We start from the raw sequence: 17,483 nt of genomic DNA, 5'->3' as shown, positions 1-17,483 counted from the left end.
AGCACAATGTAGTCACCGCCTGTGGTGGACTGGAGGATTCTGCAAGATGCAGTTCCTCCCACAGACCTTGAACCCTATTGGTACATGTACCCACCAAAGAAATGCTGTGGAGACAACCGGGGAAGGACCCCTGATTCATCATGTGGGCCTAAAATGAAGTTCACCCCCAAACTCCTTCTTTGCACCTCATACCACACCCTGCCTCAAGGCCTGATTCAGGCACCACCCTCCCCTAAAGGTGCTGTCTAGTGTCATTCTGCCACCTTCACCAGCCAAAGCCCATACACCCAGGACACTGGGTGACTCTGACACAGAGATGGAGAGTGGCAGTAGTAACACAGAGTCCCATCACAGGAGGGTAGAAATAATACCTGTGAGTCCATATTCCATATTGCTTTACCTTGACAGTGCTTAACTGGGTGTGTGCTTTAGAAATTCATTGTTCTGAACACTTTTGCTTTAGGCAAATATTCCTTATGCTACTTTCCAAACACATATGCAAAGTTAAACCCAGACACCCATCTCCGTGAATGGCCAAGCCCCAAAGCCAACCCCTGTCATGTGGACTGGGGGAGTGCCTGGCCATAACCAGGAATCTCAGGGCACAGCTTCCATTGTGTTTACTGTATCACCCAGACTGGAGTGTAAGTTCCTGCTACATTTTAGAAAGATTGCCCATTACAAAAAGAAAAGGAAGAGACTAGAAGCAAGTGGGTTCTCACCACATGTTTGCTGAGTGAATGAGTCAGCTTCAGGAAACATGCATAGTAAGCATTCATAGACACACCTGGTTTCTGGCACCATCCTCGAGGTGACTGTCTAGGGGATACCAGCTCCCCTTCTACAATACAAGCCCCCCAAGGACAGGAGCCACGGCTGCTCCACAACCCAGCCTGGAGGTGGCAGTGCCCAGGGAAAGGCCACAGCCTGATCTGTCTGGGGCCCTACTCTTGGCAGAGCTACTTCCCAGAACCTGGGCAGAGTGGCCTCAGGTGAAGGTAGATGCCATTCTGGGAGCGCAGGACCAACTGTAGCTTCTTGATGGGTGGCCGCAAAGGGTCCAGGGCAAACTCAAAGCGGAGCAAGCAGAGGGCCGTGACCACCTTCATCTCGTTCATAGCAAACTGCTGCCCGATGCAGTTCCTGCAGTGAGCAACACAAAGAGGCATCAGGAATGGGGTTCTGAAGTGGTGAAATCCAGTGCTCTCAGTGGCCAACAGAAATCAATAACTATTTTTGCATGACTGATTGACTGATGGATTGATCAACCTAGGCTTTAGAAACAGATCATAAGGTAGGGTCCCAGACTACTGGTAAGTAGATTCCCATTGAGGATTCTGGCTTGGGGTCTCTCTTGCAATGACTCAGCCACCCCTCCCCCTGCTAGCAACATGAATATGCTAATGGCAAGAAGAAAGTCCTTGGAACTTACCCTGTGTTAGAATCAGCACAACCCAGCATGGCCCCCCTCATCACAGTTCCCCAAAGTGATGCCTCCCCCAAGACATCCTCCACCCCACTTCCTCAGTCCTGAGGGACTGGACATGTGGGGCTTCTCCTTACCTGGGCCCAGCAGAGAAGGGTATGAAGGCAAAGGGGTGGCGTCCTGCCACATTCTCAGGGGAAAAGCGCAAGGGGTCAAAGACCTGAGGGGACAGGCCAGGCTTAAATACACACCAGGCACAGAGGGAGGCTGACCCCCCACGCCTCCCTCTCCCTCTGACCTCCAGCCTCAGGAGTGGGATACCTCAGGGTCAGGCCACACTGCGCTGTTCCTATGGAGGGCATAGATGTGCAAAGAGACCAGGCTTCCTGTGGGCAGAGCAGAGCGAAGGTGACCAGGTGGTCCTGGGCAGCCAGGCCCACCTCCTCACAAGGCCTGGGTCCTGTCGTGTCTGCCTAACTAGACACCAGCCTCTGCCTTAGCACAGCTAGTGACAGAGGTTCATGAAAACCCTAAAAACACCAAGTGCTTTTGCTTATCATCATGCCTACTTCCTGTAGGTCAACACTGGGCACAGCATCAGACACAGACATTTGTGGAATGGAACAAAAAGGGACTGAACCCACAGCCACCAGAAGGCAGGACACAAGGACCATTACACGCTTTTGGCTCTCAATGAATTGACTGTTAAAAGAAGTTATTCATAACATTATTCTATCAATAGTGACAGCTACCAGTCATTGCATGTGGCCCATGTGCCAGATATGGAGTTGAACTTTCTTTATGAAGCTCCCTCATGGAGTTGCACAGGTTGGCGCTGCACACATCATAGTCTAGGTGAATGATGCCTCCCGTGGTTGTTCAGGCAACAACTTGCATGGTGATACAAGACATCCCTGATAATTTACTCCAGGAAGCAACCTTGTAAGGCAGGTCTTTCCTCAGACCCATTTTAAAGAAAAGGAAAAAGAATTTAGTGGTAGAGGGGTTTACCCATGTTATAGAGCCAGGATTGGACCCAGGCCAGCACCAAGCATGAGTTCTTTGCCATGGATGCAAAGACTCAGACAAAGGCACAGAGAGTGTCAGAGAAACATCCTCAAAGACCCCAGTTCCAGCCCCAAATGCATCCTCTCCCACCTGCAGGTAGAGAGCGGCCATCCACAAACGTGACAGGCTTGCTGAGCTGGCGGTACACCTGAAGCACAGGCGGGTAGAGGCGGAGGCTCTCCTTGATGCACATGGTCAAGTAGGTCATCTTGGCCAGATCACCCCTGCCAGTAACACAACCAGCCTTTTCTGAAAATGGGTAGCAAACAGGTACTGCAGGAAGACAGGCTCCAGCCCCCACTTCCCCTTCACCACCATCACACACCCAAGGCTCACAGAAACACAAATGCACCAGGTGCTCAGGAGACTGGCCTAGGGTGGCCACTTGGACCAGGGACTCTGACTCCACTTTTCTCCATCCTTTCCCCATCCTCACTGCTAGGAAGGGAAAGCACAGGACCTTAGATGTGTAAGTGCAACCAGCCATCAGAGACAAGGTCACTCCTGTGTCTCTGAGAGCCCCAGAGAAGCCCCACAAGAGACAGTTCTTTAGTGTCTGTTAGGTTTCCTTTGTGGAGCTGGAATGGAAAGAAACAGGGGCTAGTAGTCATTTATTACTGCTGATTGCAGTAATAAATGCATGAGCAATGACAAGCTCTGGTAAATATATATATGTTTGTTTGTTTATGTACTTATATATTTCTTCTCTGTTCTTATTTGCCACTAGGAAGTTCAGACCCCAATGTGAGGTGCAACTATAACTACTGGGCAATACCTTAATCCATAGCCCCTAGATTTGTCCTAAGGTCTTCTTCATTTTTCATGTTGGTTTATTGTTTTATGGAATAAGTATTCATTAAGATACTTCACATTCTAGGTAAAATGAAGTAAAAATAAAAAATTCAACTCCCTGCATCCAGGCTCTGTTCAAATTATTACCCAACCTAGAATGTCTAGCTCTCTCTCTCTTCACATGACTTTCACCTCTCCTTAGAAAGCCAACTTAATCCCCACCTCTTCTGATGTCTCTGCCTGCAACATGGGGTCACTCATTCTTTAGTTTTCTCTAGCTTTGTAGTTATGTGAGTTAATGTCTCTGAAAACTCCCAGAGCAAGAAATTGGTTCCTCCTCCTTGAATTCTCACCCACACTCCCAATAGCACCTGACTTCTGGCTGGACACCCTAGAGGACTTCCAATACCCAAACTTTAAAAATAAGTTATGGAGACTTTATCCTGCAAATCTTGGACACTGGAACTATGTGTGTCTCTTTCAAATGAAACTAAGCTTCCTGCCACCAACTAAGCACTTTCTGCACCCTGGCCAGGTACCTGGCCCAGATACTGCCAAGAGGGGGGAAGGCAGGGAGACAGGGATGCAAGGGCAGAGCTGTGGGAGGTTCCCAGAGAGCCTGCTGCAAAGAAAGGTCACCATCAGTGGTGTTGTGGTAAGGAGTCCAACTTGCACCAAGAGACAAAATAATTCAAAGTTTCTGAGTGATGGAGTTTGTAAAAAAAACCTTTTCTTCTTTTCCAGAGGGTCTGGAGGCTCATATGACCACCCGAATGCAGGTGGGAAGGGATCAGCTCCTTTGGCTTTGCCAACTCTGTTCATCCTCAGTTTCCACCTCTTTGTTTGCCAGCATTCCCTGCTCTAACCAGGAGGGCAGAAGGGTGGTCAGGTTCTACCCTCAGAGTCAACACTCAAGAAATCAGCCATCTGTTCACTACCTTCTCTACATTACTGACATCTGGGAAGGCTCTGTTGTAGGAGAATGGGGTCAGGGGTGCATTCTGTCACAAGGGAGGTAACAGGACAGCGATCACTGTTCTCACCTGTTTCATGGATGGCCCTTTGTCATCAGGGATGACACCAGAAATCATGGGCACAGCCTTTCCCCTGAACTGAGCAGGACAGCCTGGGCTACCCATAGCCTCACTCACCACTGGAAGGTGTCCCTGTCCTCGAGGATCTGACAGACCTCCTCCCGGCAACGATGCTGGTGCTCCGGGTATAGGGCCATGCAATAGAGGAACCAGGAGATGCCACTGGTGGTGGTGTCATGTCCTCCAAGCATGAATGTGTCCACCTCAGCCCGGAGCTCTGCATCCATCAACTTGCTCCCACTTTCATCCTGGGTTAGGATAGGCATAATAGACAAAGCATTTGGGGTAGGGATGAAGCAGTACTCATAACAGCAATTGTAAAATGAAGATCCAAGGGAGGCAGAGAAAGTTCTGTTTCAGACTGGAGTAAGCCCCTCCAGTCTCTTTCCCCAGACTCCTGTGTAATCTCCCAAACTCAGCTTGCATGCTTCCTACACCAAGAAGCCTTCCCTGACCCCTCTGGCCAAGTGACCTGTGACATTTTTCAGCATGGACTTTTCTTGATTCTGCTTATTTAGCACACAGAATACCACCAGACGCAGGGAGAAATTTTGTCAGCATCCACCCCTTGTACTGTCCACTAGACTGTAAGCATCTGAAGGGCAATTCCAGGTCTTTCTTTTTTTCTGCATCCCTACCACAGGAACTAAACCAGGAAAGGGCTCTGTGAGTCTATGGACTGTGTGAGTAAATGCATGAATAAATGGATGAATGAACGAAGTCTGTGATTCTAAAATTTAGGGCACTGAGACTCTTCAGAGTTGTAGACATCTGGAATTAGTCTAAGAATGGGCTGTCTGGCTTGTTACCAGGATTCCTGCTACTGTATTTCCCCCCACAGCCACAGCCAACCATACTCTGCGCCATTCCACCTATAAGCCTTTGCTGATGTGTCATGGACAAAGAACAGGCCATATTTGCTGGAGAAAGAAGAGGAAAATGCTTAACCATCCTGCTGCTGTGCAGTGGTCCCTGCCCCTGAGGGTGGCCTGAACATCCCAGTTGAACCCATTCACAGGAAGGGGTGGGAACTGTGCACTCACCCGAGCCCCCAGGAGAATGTCCAGGAAATCCAGGTGCCTCTGGTTCTGGATCTTCTCCTGTTCCTTCTTGTCTTGCAGGGCTGCCTTCCGTTCCTGGATAACTTGGTCTAGGCCAGGAGTACAAGATGTCACTACCCTTGGACCCATCCTCTGCCCACAGGGGAATAGAAGTTCTACAATGGCAGTGTCCCAGACTCAAAGGCTCAAAGGAGTGACATTAGAGTCCTGACTTCCCGTGGGTGGGCCAAATGGGAAAGGCCCACCTGTGTGCTCATGGGCCACCTGGCAGGCCCGCAGGAAACGACGGCCATGTGCAGTAAGCCGGTAGATGAAGTCATTATGGTACTGGAAGGACTCGATGCGCTGCTGTGTCAGCAGAGTGAGATCCTTGACTGCCTCAAAGTACTTATTATCCCTGCAGAGAGATGGAGGGGGAGGGATGCTCAGACCCTGACCCACAGCACAGCCCCTCACTGCTTCATACCAGGAATCCAGCCCCAAGTCAGCACTTTCTGCTTTCCTCTCTCTGCCATTAAGCCAGAATCTGTCTCCCTGCCTTGGGCAAGTCCCAGTCCCCCCAGCAGGGGTTCCCTAGGGTAAGACCCTGTCTCCTCACAGACCAGGGCCCAGGAATTCTGCCAAGTCTCCCCTCTGAGGTGGCCAGGGTTGGGATTAGGTGCCCCAAGTGCCCTCTGACCTGTGGCTCAGCCCGCCTTGTCCTTTGCCAAAGGTACACTTCATGAGTGTGTCCAGAGCCATGTGGCCCACGTCATCAAAGATGTCAAAGCTGTTACTCTCACGAGCCTTTTCTTCCCACTTGTCCTGGAGCCCAGAGAGGGTAAGTAATGTGATGGGGCCATGAGGCAGCCTGCCCCAGCCACCCAGTCCCTGGCCTGCCCTCTGTCCTGCTGGACTGTGGGGTGGGGGCAGAAAAGCTTCAGGCTCAGAGGGCAGGACCAGGAGGCAGGCCTTCCACAAGATGCACAGACACTTCCTCCCTGTCAAGGCTACCTGTATAGAAGGGAATTGATGGGCCTAGGGGTAGTGAGTTGCCCAACAGAGCATGTGTGTAAGTCAGGCCTGCAGTAATGTGGCAGAGGAGTGCCCTGCTAGGGCAAAGGCCACCCTGAATAACCTCTGGAGATTATCTGGGCCTGGGATGAGGAATCTGACTTTGACCCCTGGCATTTCTTTTAAAGGAAGACGTGCCAAAGGCATTGTTTTAGGCAGTTGTTGTAGATAGTGAGGAGATACTTCTTAGACATGAATGGCCTTCCTCATATCCCCAAACATAGGCATCCCTCAAATCTGCTCCAACAGAAGCCATATTTGGTCCCACAGAGGCCCATTGATCTGTGGAGAACTCTTGGGTCTTCTGGGGCAGAAAAGGGCCAGGGATGCCTGGTCACTTGGAGCTCCACACCTAGTCAGCTCCCAGCAGGAATCTGGTGTCAGACATAGCAAGATTTGGCAGTGCTATGCGCAGGAAGGACCTCAGGACTTCAGCAATACCCTCACTGCCCTTCCCCAGGGAAAACTGGGCATAGAGGGGCTGACCAGCAGCCACAGCCTCCAAGATCTTGACACGGGGAACTCACGAGCATGGCCTTTGTGGATTCAGCAAACACCACTATGTAGGGCTTTAGCACATCATAATGGAAGCCAGGTGTGAGCAGTTTGCGGTGCTGGAACCATTTGGGCCCCTCTAGGACCAATAGGCCTTTCCCTGGAGAAAGGGTGGGAGAGGGAGGTCTAGTCAGTGCACACAGCTCTGCTCCATCTCTGGCAGTCCAAGGCTAAGCAGGTCCATCTCACCCAACCTTACCCTAGTCCTCCCCATCCAACCTCACACCCCAACCCAGCTCTACCTTCCAGCCACATAGCATCTAGTGACACCAGCCTTAGGCCTATGACCATACCTTTCCTCAAGCCCTTGCCCTGGGCAGCACCACTGTAATACCTCCTAGGATCAACTTTGGAGCTAATCCCTCCAAGAACCTATTCCTCACTCTCACACTTTTTCCCAGACCCCTTGCCCTACCTGTCCTGGGATGAAGACACACCCAGTAGGAGAAGGTACCAGGGCCCCACTTCCCTGGATTACTGACTGAGTGGGGACAGGACAGGGAAGGATTCTATCACCCAGCACCAGGAGCACAGAGGTTGACCACTCACCAATCCAAGGGAGCAAAAAGTCATACACATCTGAGGCCTTAGGGTCTGTAGGAGACAGAGAAGACTGGATTCAGGCAGGATTGGGAGATTTCCAAAAAAGACTAATTGATAAATAGGATGTGAACCTCTGCTGCCCTAATTAAGGTATAGTCCCAGGACTCCTCCTCCCATGGTAGCATGATCCCTTTCCTCTTAATACATCCCGCCCTCTCCCAAGAATGCTCACCCCCTCGGCTGTACACAGCTTTGGCATATTCAGGCTCATAGATGTTCAGGAAGCCAAGGAACTGTCCATACCAGAGTGAGTGGGCATAGGGGAACTCGTGGGCCCAGGACACTATCTTGTCCAGGCTCCCCGTCTGCTGGATCTGTAATGGTGACAGAAGGGCTGGTCAGTCAGGAACCCAGCATTACCAGCCACAATGAGTCCCTCAGCCTGCACAAGAAGGCCCAGGGAGTATCCATCCCTCCTCCTACCTGGGAGTATCCACTCCTCCTCCTTTTCCAGCCTGTCACCCAGTTCTATCCCTGGCTGGTTCCATTTCCTCTTCAGCCACAGAGCCACTGCTTTGTCCAGCCACTCTCTTATTGCACCTGGGTTGGCTCAGCAACCCCAATATGTCCATCCTATGGCCACTAGTGCCTGTCACTAACACTCTATCTACACTGCCGCCAGAGATTTGTTTTCAGCATTAAAATTTTTCATTAGGAAGATAATCTAAAGTTGTTGTTCTAAAGGGAAACCACAATGATTGCATCCTGTTGAGTCATTTGATACATTTTTATTGAGGACCTACTACCTGCAAGGCATTGTCTAGGTGTCTCAAGAGACTGAGACAGACATGGCCCTGCCCTTTCATTCTGTGGGGAAGACTGACAAGATGTGTAAATAGTTAAGTAAAATCATGGAGATGATAGTAAGTTCTAAGAAGGAAATAAGCACTGTGCTACGAGAGACTAACAGGGGAACCTGCTTAGATTACAGTGATTCACATGGCTTCTTGTTGCAGATGACATTTAAGGTGAAACCTGAAGTATGATCAGAGGCTGGCCATGTGAAGAGAAAGAGAAGGAAGTTCCAAGTTGAGGCAACAGCAAGTACAGAGGCTCTGGGGTGGGAAAAAGTATTGGGTCTTCCAGCAGCTGCCTCACAGTGACACAGTGGCCTGAGTTGAGGTGGGAGAGATCATTCCAAGGATGGTGCATGCCCTCTGGGAGTTTTTCTAACCACACCTATGCACCCAGAGGTGTTCATGTGAAAATATAGTACAATATAAATGTCTTCCCAAACCTGCCTTTTAGAAAATTAACATATCTTGTCTTACTTTTGAAACCAGTGCATTTAACTGTCTGTCAATATTTTTTAACAATTACATATCATTCCACTATATGGATATACCATTGTGTACTTATCCATTTTTCTGTATGTTGACAGGGTCTTTCAGACCCTTCAGTGACCTGCCCATGTGCCTCAGAATGAAGTCTGAGCTTCATCATTTGGGGGGAAGAACACCTAATGCTTATTAAGTGCTTGCTGTGTGCCAGGCCTTCTTCTCAGCACCATACATCTTGGCCTCATCCAATGGTTACAATAACTCTATGAAGCCCCATTTGAGGGAAGAGAAGCCTAAAGTACAGAGATCTGAGACTTCTGGCCAAGGATCACATACTTGTAAGGGAAGTGGGATGGGGACCAGGAATGTTTACTCCATGGCCAACAACCATCAGAGTTTGACAACCTGGTTTGAATACAAACTTCCTCTGTTGTATAGATGCATAAATTTGGGCAAGTTCTTTAGGCTCTCTGAATCTTACCCTCCTCATCTGGAAAGTGGGGGTGATGATACTTAGCTGATAAGATTGCTTCAGCATTAGACAAGTCGTGTAGGACGTGTGTCTTACTAGGTTTGTCAGGTGACATTCAACGCCCTTAAGGGATAAAATATTTATGAAAGGACCTAGAGCAGGATTCTGCACAAGCCAAGCTCTCAACAAGTAGTTCCTTCCCCTTCAAGCCCACCTCTCCCCAAATTCTTCCTCCAAGCTTTCTCCCAGCATCTCCCAAAACCTCCTACTCCCAAATGCACCCAGCTGCACTGAAGAATGTGCTCTGAACATGCCCTAAGTTAATTCCACCTATGGGTAAGGTAAAGGACTAACCAAAACTTGTCCCCTGTCACATGGAGGCTGACCTTAGTTTACACTCTCTAACTTTGTTTTATTGGACACTTGATACCTGTAGGATGTCAACTGTGTTGTGAGGCAACATGGCTATAACAAAAATGAACTTTGTTTGGTAAATAAGATCCAGACTAGGAAGAACCATGAGTGAGCAATAGACACTTGATAGAAACACAAGCTTTAGATTTTCCTGAGAGTAAGTGCATGGCTCTTGCAGGAACCCTGGGATAGTCAGTGAGTGTTTGCAGGGCTTGGGGATTCTAAGACAAGGTAGACATACATCCCCCTAACGTGAGTCTCATTTCCCTGCCCCTGGCCAGCCCCTTAAGAGCAAGCGGATGGCTGATGGCTGATGTGGATGTTGTGAGGAATGCCTGAAGTGCCCTTGCTGGCAAGATGCCCATATCCTCAGAGATGTCTGATGCTGTGTCTAGGGCAGCCTTGTATGTCTGACTGTCTAAAACTAAGATGGTCTCCTAGGGTGTGGCATCGTGTCTGTGTCTTTGCTGATACCATTCCTTGCTCCACATATACCCTCTAGCTGAGTACTGCCTGTTCCTTGACATCAGCCTGAATGCCCTGCTCCAGGAACCTCTGTATCCTCGACTGAGTGAAATCTGCCTCCTCTGGGCCTCTCCAGCACTGTTACTACCTTACCCATGCTCTGCTTGCTGTTATAATTCCTTGCTTGCATGACCAAATATATTTTAAATGTTCATATTGGTATTAATTGAGTTTTTACCAATTAATGCAGTCAGGCACTGAACTAATCCTGATATACAAATTCTTTCATTTAATCCTCAGAATGTCCTACAAGACAGACACTATCATAATTCTTACTTCATAGATGAGGCAGGAAAGCTCTGACACATGGTTAGTTAGCAATAAAAGTGGGATTCACACCCAGGTCCCCTGACTCCCCTCTGGGTCATGAGTTTCAAGGGCACAGATCACATCTGTGGCATGTCCGGTCACTGTGGAGCTCGGCACAGAACCTCAGAAAAACCACGTACTTGATAAAGTGCATGGGGAACAAATACACTGAATAGAGGAACTGAAAAAGAGGAAGATGAGAAAGGAGTGGAGACTGCACACAAAGCATCTGCCTAATGTGGACACTGGTCTGGGATTAGTCAGTCTCATGAGGAACCAGGTCAAAGTCTTGCTCAAATAGCATTGCAAAAAAAAAAAATAGCATTGCAGAAGTTTATTTGTTTTTCCCAGCTGACTCTAAATGCCTGCTCTGGATAATCCCCATTTGCTGCTTATTTCTACATTCTCTGTTGTTTAAAATATTAGATTTATTTATGTTAGAGAGAGGGGAAGGGAGAGTGAAAGAGAAAAAAGACACACTGATATGAGGGATAAACATCAGTTTGTTCCCTATCAAAGTGCATGTGGAACAAATACACTGAATAGAGGAACTGAAAAAGAGGAAGACAAGAAAGGTGTGGAGACAGCACACAAAGCATCTGCCTAATGTGGACACTGGTCAGGGATAGTCAGTCTCATGAGGTACAAGGCAAAAGTCTTGCTCAAATAACATTGCAGACGTTTATTTGATTTTCCAAGCTGGCTATAAATGCCTGCTCTAGCTAATCTACATTTTCTGCTAATTTCTATATTCTATCTCTCTCTTTTTTAAATATTTCATTTATTTTTTTAGGGAGGGCAAGGGAAGGAGAGAGAGAGGGAGAGAAACATTAATGTATGGTTGCCTCCCATGTGCCCCTTATTGGAGACCTGGCCCACAACCTAGGCATATGCCCTGACTGGGAATCAAACCAACAACCCTTTGATTCACAGGCCAGCACTCAATCCACTAATCACACTAGGCAGGGCTCTCTCTTTTTTAATATTAAATTTATTTATGTTAGACAGATGGGAGAGAAAGAGAAGAAGAGACACACTGATGTGAGGGAGAAACATCAATCTGTCGCTTGTCATATGCATCCGGCCCTGTGGACCTGGCCCACAACCCATGAGGTACCCAGGCCAGGAACTGAACTGTTGACCTTTTCCTTTGAAAGACTATGTGCAACAAATGGGCCTCACCAGTCACAGTTGCATTCTATCACTTGACATAGGAAATGGAAGGGAACAGGTATGTATTCAGTATCTTATACATGTCAGGTGATATGTAAGTAAATTCATAGGTTGCTTCATGCAGAATGGGTAATTACTCCCATTTTACAGATGAGGAAACTGAGGCTCAGAGCTATAAACAAACTTGCCTGTTGCTTGTAGGTTAGTACTGCTCTAATTCAGGTGAGAGCCCCCAGGTTCCCTACTGCACAATGAAGGTTGTCAGGGCTGCTGTGTTCAGGTGCATAATCCCCTACATTTATGCACAATTACCTTGAGGTCTGTGGAAATGCTGGCCCTGTTTTTCCTTCAAGTAAAGTTCTCTTGCATGATCCTTACCCATGCAACAAATCCACTTGTGCCAGGAAACAACCTCGAAGAAAAACACTGAGCATCTGATAATGCCTTACCCAAGCCACTTTCCCCAAGGGCCCTGGACATGCGACATGGCTACTTTGGTCTCCAGCCACTCATCTTTTACCTTCTCTGGGGCTCTTCTCCTCCCAGACCCTCTGCACAGCACAGTGAAATCTCCCCATTGATCTTCTCACTCACTGCCTTGGAATTACCATCCTGAGTTTAACCCAGGGGCTGAGGTAAGGTCGTTGCAAGTGTCTTACTGCCCTGGTGCACACAATGTCGAAAAGTTTATCATTACACGAAGTGATAAACATCATTTCCATCTACCAGTAAGAGGAAACTTCTGCTGTCCTTGACCCTTTATCTTCCTCCCTGCTGGTTGGCATTTTTAGAAATGCCCCCTTCATCCTGAGTGTCTCATTTTTCCACCTGACCTCCTGGAGTTTCCTTCCCAACTTAGTATCTAATCACCATGACAGCTGCTCACCTCTCCATCCCTCCCCAGTCAATGAAGCTCTATTGGACAGGGGCAGGGACAGGCTTAAATCACAGAGAAGCCAGACTCACAGGATCTCAAGGGTGGAAGGAGCCCTGGACTGACCTGCTTCATCTCAGCCCACTCCCTTCCTCCTCAGTCATGGGTCTGCCCCTCTGTGTCATCCCCACCCAGAACAGGAGGCCCTGACCTCATGCTGACCATGTCCACAGCTTTACCCAGCCCTTGCCTCCCTAACCCCAGCTTTCTCCTACATGCTCTTGATTGCCCCAGGAGTCTAGCTGAAGTGAGGGGAGCCCTCAGCACCTGACCTCACTACTGAAACTGCAGCCCCATTCAATGCCCTGGGGTGTCCTCTGTCTAGGGGTTCACTTGGCTGCCTGGCCAGCTCTTCTAAGACACACAGCTGGTCACCCACCCTTTGGTCTGCCCACAGGCAGCCTGATCCCTCTGCATATCTGTGCCCTCGTAGAAAAGTGCAGTGTGGTCCAACCACACAGTACCCCACCCCTGGCCTCACAGGTCTAATGGGATGCTGTGGGGACCAATCTCCCCCTTGAACGGGCAGGTTTTTAAGTAAGACCTGTGTCCTCAGTTCTTTGATTGCCAGTGCTTTTGCCCTGAAAACATGGCCAGATGCCACCTTCATGCCTTTCTCAGCTGGGCTGAGGTCAGGATGTCTATATGCAGTTTCAAGGGATGGTCTTTTCTGGGCAGGAAACTGGCATTCCCTCTCCCAGCCTCAACACACAAGTCAGATTTGTGGGTCCATTACAGGGGGCCAAACCAAGGGCAATAATTTAACTGAGATCTCATTATGTGCAAAGACCTCCCAGCCCCCCTGAGTGCAATGGGCAAAACCCTGGAGGAATAAGGCACGACATAAATTAGCCTCCCGGAAACATATTCTGAGAATTAAGAAGGATGACACTTAAATGATTCTGAACCTCTAGGCTACACCTAAGACCAAGAAGAGAGAAGTTAATTCTTATGGACAGTTCCTCCCTGCCCCAGGCCCTTCCATCCACCCACGGCCTTCTCCTCCTTTCCTACTGCCATTATCACTTGGACTAGGAATCGCTTTTTTTAATCTTCACCCAAGGATACATTTACTGATTCTTAGAGAGAGAGGAACATTGATGTGAGAGAAAATCATCAGTTTGCTGCCTCCAATACATGCCCTGAATGGGGATTGAACTTGCAACCTAGTTATGTGCCCTAAAGAAGAATCCGACCTGCAATACTTTTTGGTGTGTGGTCCTACACTTCACCCAACTTAGCCAGGGATACAGTCACTTTTTATGGCCTGATTTTATCCTGAATGAAAAGGCAGGACTCCCGAGTCTACCCTCAACTCAAGTCCTGGACTACATGATGAACATAGGCGAACTTCTTGCCCTTTCTGAGCCTCAGTTTTCACCATATACAAAATAGGAAAAATAATCACTCCTCTATCCTTCTTATTTCTAAAGCTGCACCATGGATCCAACTAGAGCAGAGGTGCCAAGCCCAAGGGGACTGAAGACTTGTTGAGCCTGCCACAGTTTCCCAGGTAACTTTAGTAGTGCCAAAGATCATCAACTCCTCCATGCCCTTCCTGGGTGCCAAGACCCTTCACATACTTGTGCTGGAGGCAATAGCCAGAGCTAAGCCATGTTCCAGACCTTCCACATACTCTCAAAGTGTGTTATAGTGGGTGGAAGAAGAGTGGGAAGGTGGAAATTGGGGGTGAAAAATAGCAAACTCTGATGTGAGGGTAGGGGAGCAAGGTGCCCATCCTAGAAAACCCAGCTTCACTGGAGGCAAGAGAAAGTGGAAGGGTTGTGAGAGAACAGAGATTAAAGGTCTCCCAAAATCCTCTCGTGGCAACATTAGGGCCCTACCTCAACCTTTCCATCACCTCCCTTTGTATTTAGCAAAGACTATCCCAAACCCCTCCTGCCTCCTCCATTGTCTTCTCCATCCCTCTCTCTCCTCTACCAATAGCCCTCCCTACTCTTCACCATCCAATGTTTGTTCATGCAGTGATGCCTACTCTGTGCCAGGCTTTGTGCTAGACCCTGAGGGTACAGGAGTGAATGAAACCAGATCTCCATGTCAATATTGGGAAAGATGAACAAATAAACAGAAAACGACACCCCAGTGAGACAAGTGCTGATGCAGACAAGAAGAGGCTGATGCAAACTTCTGGTTAGGCACTTAACCCAATATCGGGCAGGGAAGGCTCTGGTCTCAGCTTTCCCCTTTACACAGTAAGCTTCTTCAGAGCAGAGCCTGGGTCTGATTCACCTTTCTCATGCATCCTTTCCTTTCCTGGGTGTCTCCAAAGTTACCTGGACTTTCTGAGGGAGGAGATTATGTGGGGGCAAGAACAAGCCTGGGCAATCCTCATCTGAAAATCAAGTTCATTTCCAGCATCAATCATGGAGGACAAGCAATTCCCCAGACTGTTAATTAGGGAAGGTACTCAGGAGGTAGAAAAAGTAATTATGCCTCTCTCTGAGCCTTAATCTCTGGCATCCACACCTGGGCTCCCAAACCTGGCAGAAGAGCAATACCCCCATGGAAGTTTGTTAATTTAGGCTTCTACTGGCAATATGCTAAGTAGTACTCCAGGGACTTTAGGACAAGGAATCTACTCTCCTGGTTGGTTCCAGTGCACGAATTCCTTTCCCTGTGTGAACCCAAGAAGATGTCACAATTCCTGAGTGAGCCCTTAGCCATGGCCAGGAGAACCCCACCTTTAATGACACTAACAGCTTAGATGTCCTGGGTATACTCTGGGTGACAGTACTCATCTCTGCCCTCATTTCATAATTCTCTGCCATAAAATTGAAATCTTTACATCACACAGAAAAAAGAGGATGTTGACCAAGCTTTAAACAAGATTGCCTAATTTTATCAGACTGTCCAGGATTTTTGCCCCGATGTTATCACCAAGCACTTAGCAGGACCTTTGTTTCAATCTTGGATCTCAAAATGATGGAAAGGAGTCTGTGGCCTTCTTGGGCTCCAATTTCAAATTGCCCCCTGCAAGGACAGCAAAGAAGGTGGATTGAGGAGGAAGACTGGGTGGCAAAGTTGAATGGAAACCATGGCTCCCAGGATATCATTTCCCTGCCCTAGTAAGGATCTCCTGCCTTGGCCCTCAGGAGACCGGGATGAATTCTCTGAAGAAAAAGAGGCCATTTCCTTTTTCTACCCCTCCCTCTTCATATCACTGCCCACATACCTCGAGGGCATGCCCAAAGAGCCAGTGGGTGGGGGGCCCTGGAAAGCTGTCCAAAGCCCTGGTGAAAAACTGCCTCCGCATCAGCAGATGAATGAGCTTGAGGAAGCCTAAGACCAAGATCAGTCCAGAAGCCCACAGGCACAGGCGACAGAAACTCAGGTAGAGTAATACAGGCCCCATAGCTGGAATTGCAGCCACCCAGGCTCCTCCTGCTCCTTTCTGGTTCACTTATACTCTACATGCTGGCACCTTGCCTGATCCTGCCCCCAGCCAAACCAGCAGCAACATTCTAGAGGGTGGAGCTTCATAAGGAAGAGAAATCAGCCCCAGAAGTCACAGACAACAGCACAAACAGCCTGGCTGATTAGTCTCAAAACAGCTGGAGAGAAACCACGTAGCAGGCTTCACAGAAATCCCACAAGGAATATCATGCCTTAGTTCCTTGGTAAAATCGCTGGCATAACAACTGCCTTTTCATATAAGCACCTTGTTGTTTCAGGAGGCTTCTACACACTGAAGCCTCATTTAACCCAAATGAAGCAGTCATACATACTCACCCTATACCATGTTCTGGGTAATGAACCTGAGGCTCAAAGGAAACTTTCTACTTTCCCTTTCAATATGGGCCACTGGGAGGCTTCCACAAATGCCAGGCATATGATGCTTTCAGTCTCCTTTTTGAGAGGCACTGTCACAAACTAGGTTCTAGCTCCAGAAGAGACATTCTGGGTCAGAAAAGGGCCAACTTCATCACAAGACCATACTACAAACTTGACAGGAAAGAATGTACCATACTACTTTCAGGGTGATGAGGAGGATCATCAAATTCAGTCCCTCCTGGATTGATGGAACAAGCCACTTGGGCCCAGAGAAGGTCATGGAATTCACCAAAGCCCCACAGTGAGGCAGGTGTAACCCTCAATTGCCCAGCCCAAAGTCTGATAAAGAAGAAGGTTTTCCCAGGCCCTAACCTTGCCTGGAGAGAGTCTGCTATTTCTCCCTCCTGTCCTGGGTTGTAACAGTCAGGATCCCACAGGAAACAATTCACTGCAGATATTTCAGATGAAAGGACACGAATGCAGGGCTCTTTCTAGAGAGATAACAGAACTAAGGAATCAAACAAGGTATGGTGTGGCTTCCAGAGACTGGCAACAGCAGAAAACCCATTGACATTACTTACCTGAAGGAAAAAAAAGGAGAAGACAGCATTCCTGAAGTCTGGCAGGGGCAAATATTGCCAGAGAAGTGATTCTGGAGAGGGAAGAAGCAGAGAAGAAATATCTCAGCCCCATTCCCCTCCCACCAACGAAGCTCTTAGTGGTGTCTCCTTTCATCCAAACTCAAGCACAGAGAGAGAAAAAGGGAGCCTGGGGAGCTATCATGCAGCAATCAGCCTCCCAGCAGGGCAGAGAAGAGCAGAGGTTGGACCTGGCATGGAGATGCCAGGGGGCAAACCAGAAAAAAGGTGGACGTGGAACTCTGGTCTCTGAACTCAGATTTCAGGTGCTGACTCAGAGAGTGGTACAATGCC

At 48.5% G+C, this 17,483-nt stretch overlaps 1 protein-coding gene across 1 annotated transcript; it reads right to left on the bottom strand.

The window, feature by feature from the left end:
• Positions 1-711: 711 nt before the first annotated feature.
• Positions 712-16,171, bottom strand: LOC119037795 (cytochrome P450 4B1-like). Its single transcript, XM_053673451.1, has 12 exons — positions 15,953-16,171; positions 7,825-7,966; positions 7,599-7,643; positions 7,022-7,149; positions 6,121-6,245; positions 5,687-5,838; positions 5,424-5,530; positions 4,438-4,628; positions 2,585-2,718; positions 1,748-1,812; positions 1,564-1,646; positions 712-1,143 (listed from the first exon to the last, which is right to left on the bottom strand). The coding sequence occupies exons 1-12, from the start codon at positions 16,130-16,132 to the stop codon at positions 960-962; spliced, it is 1,536 nt and encodes a 511-aa protein (XP_053529426.1). The 5' UTR covers positions 16,133-16,171; the 3' UTR covers positions 712-959.
• Between the last annotated feature and the right edge of the window lie 1,312 nt (positions 16,172-17,483).

Source organism: Artibeus jamaicensis, unplaced genomic scaffold (assembly GCF_021234435.1).
Source record: "Artibeus jamaicensis isolate MK-2021 breed Jamaican fruit bat unplaced genomic scaffold, CSHL_Jam_final contig_866, whole genome shotgun sequence".
In the NCBI taxonomy this organism is placed as follows: domain Eukaryota; kingdom Metazoa; phylum Chordata; class Mammalia; order Chiroptera; family Phyllostomidae; genus Artibeus; species Artibeus jamaicensis.
Note: the sequence above shows the minus strand (reverse complement) of the source record. Positions and strands in the feature narration are given on the sequence as shown.